This window comes from Salvia splendens, chromosome 8 (assembly GCF_004379255.2).
Source record: "Salvia splendens isolate huo1 chromosome 8, SspV2, whole genome shotgun sequence".
NCBI lineage: Eukaryota > Viridiplantae > Streptophyta > Magnoliopsida > Lamiales > Lamiaceae > Salvia > Salvia splendens.
In genome coordinates this window covers 28,974,988-28,986,648 of record NC_056039.1, presented here as the reverse complement: position 1 = coordinate 28,986,648, position 11,661 = coordinate 28,974,988, and the positions used below count along the sequence as shown (strand labels likewise).

The following is an 11,661-nucleotide window of genomic DNA, read 5'->3' as shown; positions in this document are numbered from 1 at the left end:
CGAAAAATAAGAGGAAGGTGCCTTGAAAATTCTCAAAAAAAGTCTTCCTTGATTACACAATATTAAAGTCTATCCATCCGTTATTAATTTTTTTCCAGTTACATCGTCCACGAGTCAAAGAAATGGGCCGAAGTTGTTGACTCTGGGTTATACCATTTCAAACGTTTAAATTGATTATTCCATTTCAATTGAACAAGCCATCCCACTTGTCCGTTCTCTTCTGTTGATTTCGCAACAACTTAGAAAACAAAATTCCACAAGCAATCCCTAACAAACATTTCACTGTTTGTCCTCTCATACAAAAAAAAACCCACACGAAATTCAGAAATAATGAGGAAAAGAATGTATTTTTCCGTCCTAAATAAATCAAAGACAAAAAAATATGGACATTTTAATTCCACAGTGCTTCTTCTACCCCATATATTATACCAACAAAAAAATCACAAGAAAAACTATCTGACACAGATTTATGACGTGTAATAACAAATGAAGACTTTAATTAACACCTCGCCGGAAATACTTGCTAATTAAATCTGGTATTTACGTTAAGGTTGGTTGGGAGTATGGTTCCCGATGATGGAGGAGATGGCCGCCGCCAGGGCGGCTGTGAAATTGGGATCGGCCGTGATCGCCGCCGTCGCTGCGCTGAGCGTGTCGGAGAAGGATGGCTGAGACTGTGGCGGCGGCAATTGTGGAGCATCATTAACGTCCTTGGACATTTGGAGACCCGAAAACTTGGACTGATTGTAAATTACTTGTCCGAAACCTTGAGGCGGCGACTGGGTGGAGACAGGAAACGGGACTTGGAAGTGCGGCGGCGGTCTTTGGTATTGCAGAGCGTTGCTAGGCGATTGGGTGAGATCAAGCGTGACGGTTGGGAAAGGGGCTGAGGCGGAGATGGTGGCCATGTTTGAGGAGCAAGGGAGGATTGTTCTTGCGAGGAAGTTGGGATTCATCAATCCGCCGTCGGCGCTGGGCATGGAGCCGGAGAGGAGCATGCTGGCGGCGGCGGAAGTGGTGGACGCCATCGCCATGGCTGCCGGCGGCAGCGGGTGGTTGTGAGTTCCTTCGTAGGTGGTGATTAAGATGGTTCGGTCCTCGGCGCATCTCTGCACCTGTTTGCGCACCGGACAGCCCACCGCCATTGTACACCGATAGTACGCTCTTGGGCACGGGTTCCCTTTCGCCATTTTCTGACCATATTTCCTCCATTGGCATCCATCGGAAATCTGTACAATAAATCAATTAGCTTCACAATTCAATTAATTGCTCATGAAGAGAAAACAATTTAGAATTAATTACCATGGGAGCTTCTGATCGAGCACGGACGGAGACACGGGCTTTCCGCATCGTAGCCTCGACTGATGGTTGATTGGTGTTGGTGTTGGTGGGGTTCAATCGGGGAGCCTTTGAGCCGGGGGCCCAGCTTTCGGACTCGGGGCTCTCCTCCCGGCCGGTTTTCTTATTTCTGATCACTTCCAGATTGTTTTGAGGTGATCCTGACACTGTTCTTTCCTCCGATAACGAGTTTGACTGTTCGGGGCCCAATTCCAGGAACTGCCTTGCTCCTCCATTCTCCTTTCTCTCTATCACCTCTTCTTCTTGGGTGATATCGCCTCTAGAGTGTTGCTGCTGCTGCTGCTGCTGCATCAGCGTGAGGAGATGCATCTGCATCGATGCGTAGTTACTCCTCACCTGAGCAAGCATGCCTCTTAACCTCTGATTCTCACCATTCATTCTCTCCAATTCAACTTGAAGCTGCGCAACCTATAAATCCAAAAACCGAAATTCTCTAATCAGAACCACCAAATAAAAACAACATCTATAATTCAAATAACAAAATTGACAAATCTAGCTACTCATACCTCATTATTCATGGCTCTCTTATCTTCGCCGGCATAAGACACCCCATCGTCCACCGTCGATTGATCGCTTCCGGTATTAGCAGTCACAAGTTGCAAACCAGTCTACAAAAACGCTCAAACAGATTAATACACAGAATCACTATTGATCTACCCTATCTATATATATATATATAAACAACTACTTACATTAACATCGAAATCTCTGGCGGCAGAAGCTTCAGCCTGTGAATTTTCCTTCTTGACCTTCTTCTCAGCGAAGAAGTCCACCTCCCGGTGCTCCGGCGACTCTTCTCCACGACCCGGGAACATAGTCAATCCGGTGCTCCGGCGAGGACTCAAGTCAACTCCGAAAACCGGCTTGTTAGCGAAAAACCCAACTTGATCGGAATTATCGAGGGTAAGACCCCATCCTCTATCCATAAATAAAAATCCAAGGAAATTCAGTCGTTTATTTTAATGGGATGATGAAGATAGAATAGAAAGGAGATGAGAAAATGTCAAGAATCTGAGAAGTCTTTAACAAGTGCGATGCACGAGTCTATATAAAAGGAGTTGAGCAGCTGGGAAAGTTGAAAAAGTGGCGGTGTTATGTTGGACCAGGAAAATTGAGGAAGTTTCTCTAATTTATTAAATTTTATTTTTTGAAGGTGTGAAGTGGAGTGAGAAATGGTAGGATGAAGATACGTCAGGTGGTGCGTCAGGAAAGGCCCACATCTAAGACTTGGGGAGGGGTTTAGTCAAGACTACCTTTGACTCATTCCCATTTTAGGCTACAAAAAAGGCGCCGCTGCTGTGCCGAAGACTCTCTAATCCGAATCCCACCGGCCACTTTACACGTGATGATGAAAATGAAAGCAAACTCTACCATTTGGACATTAGAGTATCCACAATGGGATAACCGCAGCTATAGCCTCCGTCGGGGCGGTCTCGGGGCTATTATAGTGGGGGCGACTTCCGCCGCGAGGCGGACGAATAATTTGGGGCGGACGATCATGCGGCGTCTTCGGGGCAAGGACGCGCCGGTCCGGGGCGGACGCGGCGATTAGGCGGGGCTATCCATAGTGGGGCGGCGGTCGGCGCGCAGGCCGCCCCCTTGAATTTTTTTTTTATAATTTTTGACATTTTTTTAGAGAGGAAGGAAGAAGGAAGAAGGATGTAGGAATTTTTTTAATACACATTTTTTGTTATAATTGCTTATAATTGGTTATAAAATTTTGGGGCTATTGGAAGTATCCGCCTATAGTGGCGGAAACCTTTTCTTTGGACGCGGATAAAAAAACTGGGGCTGTGGACAAAAAAGGGGCGGAGCTATTGTGGACGTCCGCCTTATAGTAGATAGCCTTAAAATTGAATTACAAATCTACTTTTCAATTGCTCCGTCCTCATTTTATAATTTTAGTCACAAAATTTCTGAAATAACTCTACTATTTTATTACTATTTACTAGTACTTTTTATGAATGCCAATTCATACATTTATATAAATAAATTATTAAATGTTGATTAAAATTCACGCGCTAAATGAGAAGATGTGTGTTGAAATTTATTCTCATACTTGTATTATTGATAGAAGGTAGTGTGGATGGGTATGGCTTAGGTGGGGAAATTAAGAACGTGAGGCCAATTGGTAATGTAGCAACTGGACCTCCTCAATTTCTAGGATCTCAACCCTTGGACTTTTTAAGCATTATTTATTCAATTTTTTCTTCTACTTATTTATGTCGATGTATATGCTTCGCTAGTCATGAGAGACGGAGCCAGAAAAGAGACGAAGCCAGAAATTAGTAGGGAGGGGTACATTTACCTATGAAGAAAATTTAAGAATTAGGGGAGAGGCATTTAGTGAAAAATTAAAAAAAGTAAAATTTATAATAGACAATATATAGAGAGAAGGAAATTTGAGGTGGGGCAAATGCCCCTCTTAAGTGCTTAATAGATCAGTCACACAGTTCTAATGGATTCAGTTAGGGTGAGATGTGGAACGATCGCACGAGCCATAATACAATTGTCTCTACACGAGCCATCCGACAATTCGCTACTGGGCAAACGGCCGACATCTTCGACGAGTATTTGCATATCGGTGAGTCCACTAGAATCCTTAGTCTAAAGAATTTTTGCGAGGGCGTTCGTTCAGCTTTCGGGGATGAATTCCTTCGGGCACCCAGCACCGATGATTGCCAACGGTTGCTTCATCTTCACGAATCAGTCCATGGCTTCCCCGGAATGCTTGGCAGCATTGACTGCATGCATTGGAGGTGGAAGAATTGCCCGAATGCTTGGAGGGGGCAACACTTAAGCGGTCACAAAGGCGGCGGCCCAACACTTATCCTTGAGGCGGTCGCCGACTACCGCCTATGGATTTGGCATGCATATTTTCGCGTTGCCGGAGCCAACAACGACTTGAACGTGCTCTATTCTTCATCACTCTTCAATGATGTGATGAATGGTGTAGCACCGGCGATCGACTTTATCATCAACGGAAATACATACCACATGGGTTACTATCTCGCCGATGGTATCTACCCAAGGTGGTCGACGTTCGTGAAGACGCTCCACAACTAGCACGACCCGAGACGGGTTCCTTTTGCGCAGCGTCAAGAGTCTGCGCGGAAAGACGTCGAAAGAGCCTTCGGGGTCCTTCAAGCCCGATTCAACATAGTGAAGGCCCCGGCTCGGCTGTGGTATGTGAATAATATCGCCGACATCATGTTCACGTGTATTATCTTACACAACATGATTATAGCCGACGAAGGGCCGAGGGCGGCTAGCTTCTACGACGAGGATGAAGCCGGAAGCTCAACAGCGAGGTCTCCCCCACACCGAGGTGAGCATACGACGGTTGGCCAAAGGATCGAGACAAGGCACACAATGCGCGATACCCGAACCCACATTCAGTTACAAGAAGACCTAATCAACCACATGTGGGCGAAATTCGGCAACGAGTAGTGTTTTTTTAATTTTTAGTATTTTAATTGTGTATTTTTTAATTTTTAGGATTTTAATTATGTCGTTTTTATTTTATTTGTCATTTGTAATTTTATTTAGGTTTTTTTAATGAATTTTATTATTATGGAAATGTTATTGTTTAATTGAATTTTAAATTAATTGTGCTCGTCCTTGCGGAAGAGCACAGCTGTGGGTGTTGTGCTCTTACCAGAGAGCAGGCAGAAAAAATGGGGCCGGGCCCACAACCGTGCCAGGCAAGAGCACGGTTGTGGATGCTCAAATTCGCTGATATATCTATTTCATCGAATCAAAAAGCTAATGATTTAGGTCTTTTTATAAGAACACGTGTGCATTGTAACTCGATAGCAAAAGTGGCCTAGCACAGTCTATGACTATAGGCTAAGATACAGAAACTATCACTCATGAACACGTTATATTATGGAACCCCATTAAAAGAAAATCACCAAATCATCTTGGTAACATTCACCTTTGAAAATGTAGCTTACTTTTGTTTCCTTATGTTAGATTTCTTTTCGTTTTCTTTTAAACTTTTAACTTATTGTTTTATATTTTGTTATTTAATTATTTAATATATATTACTACTTTTAAATCAGAATATGTATACATATATCTTTAGAGCATCCACAGCGGTTGGAATCCGCCTTCCGTGCCAGTGGCCCGGCAACCGTTGCTCGTCGCTGCGCTCTTCATAACACTAAAATATTTTATATATTAATTTTATATATTTTAATTATTATGTTATTAATTGAATTTTAAATCTCTTCATAACACTAAAATATTTTAGTAGTGCTATTTTCTTCAACAATCTATGATAGTACAGTATAAAATAAGTTGGTAATATGGAGTACTACAACATGAACTGTGAAATTGATAAACCGTTGAAGAAGAAAATCAATGTTACTTGCGATGAAAATAATATTATTATTATTATTATTATTATTTTATTTTTAAGTGTTTTCCCACAAATATATGCACTTTCTAATTTTGAAAAGTCTTTTCTCTCTAATGAGGCGAGACTCATTTTCCACTAACAATATTTTAATTAATTTTTTCTGTCTATCTCTCACTTACTTCACCAATTTTGTACTCCCTCCGTCCCGGACTACTTGCACTTATTTCCTTTCTGGGCGTCCCAAGTTATTTGCACTCTTTCCATTTTTAGTAAAAATTATCACCTACAGCCGCAATTGTTGACTTTGTTATACACTCATTCCTTAATCTCCGTGCCGAAAAGGAAATGTGCGAGTAGTCCGGGACGGAGGGAGTATTAAAATTCGCGCTGAATCCAAAGTGCATATTTCTTGGGAATAGAGTGAGTATTTCCATATATAAACCATTTAATTTGATATTCACTTTCAAATTTAATAAAAAGGTAATTAAGTAAAGGAATAATAGTTCATAAAAATCAATTTAAAATTTAAGGATATTTTGTCAATATATCTTTACATCCCACTCCAAAAACAAAACAAAACAAGAAGGGCCTAATCTAGCAAGTTCTCGTACTACACTAATAATTAGTAATATTCGATTATCAGATTATCAGTGGTTATCATGGCTTTAAGTTAAGGATCCGATAATAATTAGTTTTGGGAAATAGAGTTGTAATTATTATAGAGAGATTGTTATAATGACTTTAAGTTAAGTATCCAATAATAATTGGTTTTCTCCAAAGTTGATAGGAAAAGGGCAATTATGTAAAAGTATTTGAGCACTATCTACAAATATTATTTTATTATATTATTGTGTACAACTATTTACAAAAACGCCTCTGTATGGCCAGCCATATTATGGCCGCATAGCATTATCCTTAAAAGAAACTTAATAATTAATGGACAATTAAATATTCCATTTTATTGATATTTGACCTCTTTATGCAAAAATTGTACATCTTGAAGGTGGTAACCAAAATAAGGAGTATAACCTAAAGAGGACAAATTTTATAAATTGGTAAATTGGTCAATGACCGGAGCAGTTGGTTTATGAGGTGAACATAGAATTGTCCCTATTTGTATATATGATCTTAATAATAACTACCATCATTGTCACAATTATCTAAATTAACATAGTGAACTGGGATCCATCTAATTTATTGCTAAATTTCCAACTTCTAACTAAACTTCAATTTTATTAAATGCATCGGCGTCCCATTCTCCTTATAGTTTCCACATTTAATTTATTAATCTTTTAAATAAACTATGCTACGCCGTTCTGTCCCCACCAGACCCTAGGTTTCAAAGGTTAGTTTTTCTGGGATTTATTTTCTTCAAATTAAAGCATTTCCATCTCAAAATAATTAACCGACAATATTAATAATACAAATTTAAAATTATTAGGAAAAAAGATTCACATAAATGGAGTTTATAAAACTTTTATTTTTTAACATGGAAACTTGTCTTCGATAAAAATATTCTTGAATAACTTAAAATTCAGTTATTTTACTTATATACGTTTATCACCTCATAATAAAACACATCGGTATGTTTAAAGTATTCAAATCCGAGAAGCCATTGATTTGAAGTTTTGATCCTTTGCCTGGGCAATGCCACATAGCAATAAACAATATTAATTATGACAGAATCATATCAACAAAACTAAATTAAAAGTATTGACATTCAATTTATTTCTGCAAAATGGTTGAACGATAGCGCTTATTTTAGAGCATCAGCAGTGCAGCGGAATTCCCAGCGACGGAATTCCCAAAAACACCTCATGCCACGTCATACGGATTTCCCACTGCACTGCCACGTCATAAGGAATTCTCACTGCACAGTGGCGGACATCCCGAAGGACTCCCCACAATTAAAAAAAATTCACAAATTAAACAATTTCCGGAAGTAAGAAATTACGGAATTAAATAGTCGACACGAATACGGAGAAAATGCAACCACTTTATTTAACAAAAAACATACTTCATTATAAAAAAAATACATAATTACTAAAAAACATACATCACATTATTTTAAAAAAACATTTAATGCAATAAACGGGAATTCCGCGCGGACATCCGTGGGAGTCAACGCAATAGCGGACGTCCGCGCAGCGTCGCGATGGAATTCCGCGCGGACATCCGTGGGAGTCAGCGCAATGGCGGACGTCCGCGCAGCGTCGCGATGGAATTCCGCGTAAACGCCGCGTAACTGCGGTGTCCTCGGCGGAATTCCGTATCCGTGCCTACCATGCACAATGTCAGACGTCCAGCGCAGAATTCCGGCACGCCGGTTGAAATTTCACCGGGACGGGCGCCATTGCTGATCTTAGCAGCTTTGGTCAATAGTGGGCAAAACATACGTCTCATTTTTTTTTTTTTTTTTTTTTTTTTTTTTTTTTTTTTTAACATACGTCTCATTTTGACATTACTGCGTTTCAGAAAATTGCAACTCTTTATTAACCAATCGTTCACACACATCTATACACACCCACATAAAGAACAAGAAAACGTATGTACATAATCTAATAATAGAGTGATTAATATCAAATACTAACAGTCGCAGATTTAATTTGAGTCTATTGTGACATAACCTTTAAATTTTACTCATATGTTGTAAGGGTTAAATTGTTATATACCGAAATTAACAATAAAACATATATAATGCGGAAAAAATCATGGGGCGGCTGTTAGCTTTTAGTACTACATTTTTCCTGTGTCGGCTTTTATTTTATTCCACTTTGAATCCTAGTTAAACATTTTTCCTGTGTCGGCTGAATATATTCAAAAACCATCTAAACACGATTTTTATTTCAACATGAGCTGGGCAATTTCTACCTTTTCAACCCATGCATTCAATATTTTCTGAACGCTAGCTGTCGTATTTTAATTCCCACCTTTTTTCTAATTAGGGCATCTGCAGTGGGACGCCCTAAGGCGTGCCCAAAAGCCCGCCCTATGCACCGCCACGTCAGCATTTTATCCTCCTATCATTTCACCTGCAGTGGGGCACCTTATAGATTTTACTATTGTTTTGTTAATTAGTTTAAATATTTTCAAATATATAAATACAAGCTAATTAAAAAACACAACGATTAACTAAAAAACGGTAAATACTACATTGATTAAAAAAATTACACGAGTTAGAAATAAAAAAAAGTTGACTACTCTACAAAAGCCCCAACTTCCAGCGCAACTCATCGATCAACCCTGGAGGTATTCGGCTCTGGCCAGGTTCGTACACTTCATGAGGGCGTTATGCGTGTCCAACAACGTCCGCGCCATTGAGGCGTTACCAACTCCGCGTAGGCAAGTACCGACGGGGTCAGGATCGGCAATGGGGGGCGGCCGCGGCTTGCGAGGAGGATGCCGCCTTCGTCTTCGCCTTCCCCTTGTTCTTCGCAGCCTTGACGCCTACGGGACGCCGGGAGGACATCGGTGTGCCGGAACTCTCATCCTCTGTGTACGTCCGGATGAGGTCCACCGGATATGCGCCGCTTTCGCTCCTCGTGTAACCACCAGTGTCGGTGGTCTTCGTCCTCTTTGTCGCACCGGTGTGCAGAATCTCGCCTTGGAACTTCTGTTTGTCCTTCAAGAGCGCCCAGACATTGAAATGCTTGAAGTTGCCGTACATGGACTGGTACGACAACAGCGCTCTATCGCGCACATCGCTCGGGCTCTCGCCGCTTCTCTGCTCCCTCGAGCACTTCTCGTACTCCGCCGCGAACAGGTTGACTTGCTTCTTAACCTGATCCCAGTGCTTACGGAGCTGCTCCCTATGACGCTTGTACGCGCTCGGCGGCTTCGCCTCATTGTAGCGCTCGGCGATGCGCTCCCAGTACGCAAGCTGCTTTTGGTTGTTCGCGAATACCGGGTCCTCCGAGATATCCACCCAACACCTAGCCAAGACGAGGGTTTCATCCGGTTGGTAGTTCATCCTCCCGGGGGCGTACTCTTCATTCATTGTCGGAGGTGGGAACTTGTACGCCCGGTACTTGATCCGCTTCTTTCTGGCGGCAGCGGCAGAGGGGGCGGCGGGGCGAGTTGGAGACGGCTCCATGTCAGACAGACCGTACGAATCCGTACTGAATTTGGGATCGTATTGCGTGTCGGGGTCGAACGACCGATATTCGTCAGGTTGTGTACCCGGCCAACGTGCACCACCTCCAAACATCGGACTATTGGGACTTGAGTAATCACTGGAATCTATTTTCTAGTGTAAATTGAGAGTGAAAATGTGAATGAAAATGCTACAAATGAAGGTGGGGTAGGGGGTATTTATATAAATGAATTTTTCGAATTAAAAAAAATAAAAATAAAAACGCGTTGCATCGTCCGCGCCATCGTCCGCGTCGCCCACAGTGGGCGGACGATGGCGCGGACGATGGCCTATCTTCCGCGCTTCCTCCGCGGACTATCTGTCGGGCGAGGACGACGCATCGTCCATCGTCCGCACACCCATAGTGGCGGAGGATAGCGCGCCCGAGGCATCGGGCGGCCTATCGTCCGCCCCACTGTGGGTGCCATTAGTGAACTTATATTTTTGACTAACTAAAATTCTAACTAGTATTACTGTTAGAAGATGTTGAATGTGGAACTAATGCCCTCCATGAAATGAATATATTCTTAAGTGATCAATAAAAAGAATTTGATTTAATAAGTGAAAAGGAGAATGTAATGGTTGTTCCGGATCAAAGATAGGCTACAGCGATTGACCCCCTTTTTCACTACAAAAGCAACTCTTACCTTTTCGTCTTTTCTCCCCATCTTCTTGCTTACACACACATATTGTTTTGTTATTTTTGAATAAATATATAATCCATAGGAAGGGCAAGCAAGAAAGTCGTGGAAAGAGTCCCACGATATCCGAATCTCGGGGAAAGTTTTATAAAGGGTCATCTTTTGAGTAGATTCAATCCTCATACTTTACAAATTAAATCAATGTCTTCAAAGGCTGTAATGCACCAGTACTATTTTGTTAGAGTTATCTGCCAGCAATTTTTAATGTTATCACTCAAATATATATGGACTAAAAATATTAAATTTTAATTATTAATTAGTGCAGATAAAAAGAAGACGAGCTCATTCATGGGTGATATGACTTGTGGAGCTATTAATATTTATGGTAAATAAAAAGAATCATGGTGTTCAGAACTTGAAAATGTGAAAACAAAATACCCCATAAATTTCTTAGATTTTTGCTGTAAATAAAAGGAATCAGATGTTCAGAACTTAAAAATTATCCATCGTATTAACTGTGGTCTATGGAGTAGGGGCGGACACACGTGAGAAGAGGGTGGGGCTTAAGCCCTTACCCAATAGTTTTTTTTTTTTTTTCTGTTTTTAGTTTGTAATTTTTTTGAAATTTTTGAAATTCATCTACTTAGCCCTTACAAAACCAATATGTTTGAAGACTAAATCATTGGAAATTGATTGATGAGCGGGACTGAATTTGAAATTCTGAAATAGTTAAAGAAGAACAACAATGGTGGTAATGGTTTGAGGAAGAAGAAGACAATTAAATAGTAGTATTAAATAATATACTATAAATAAAAGATACGGACTTGATTCGTGCCTCTTTTAATGTGCATTTGCTGTTTCAAATATTCAGAATTTATTGTGAAATGCCTTCAACAGATATTGCATAGGTGTAGGAGAATTAGCTTTTAAATATTACTATAAAAAATGATTTACTAGAGCTATAATCCAGACGAATTCTTCTTTAATTTAAATTTTTCCTACACTAGAATTATGCAAATACTCCAGAATTGGTTATTCTGGCTTATTTTGCTTGGTAAGTTTAGTTTTTTTCTTGTTTATATTTTAAATTTAATTATAAATAAGTTTGTATTTCTAAAACTATTACTAATATTCACATAAGTTTGTATTTCTAAAACTATCGATAC

At 40.5% G+C, this 11,661-nt stretch overlaps 1 protein-coding gene across 1 annotated transcript; it reads right to left on the bottom strand.

The window, feature by feature from the left end:
• Positions 1-320: 320 nt before the first annotated feature.
• Positions 321-2,445, bottom strand: LOC121744815 (WRKY transcription factor 6-like). Its single transcript, XM_042138472.1, has 4 exons — positions 2,052-2,445; positions 1,866-1,967; positions 1,303-1,767; positions 321-1,229 (listed from the first exon to the last, which is right to left on the bottom strand). The coding sequence occupies exons 1-4, from the start codon at positions 2,283-2,285 to the stop codon at positions 546-548; spliced, it is 1,485 nt and encodes a 494-aa protein (XP_041994406.1). The 5' UTR covers positions 2,286-2,445; the 3' UTR covers positions 321-545.
• Between the last annotated feature and the right edge of the window lie 9,216 nt (positions 2,446-11,661).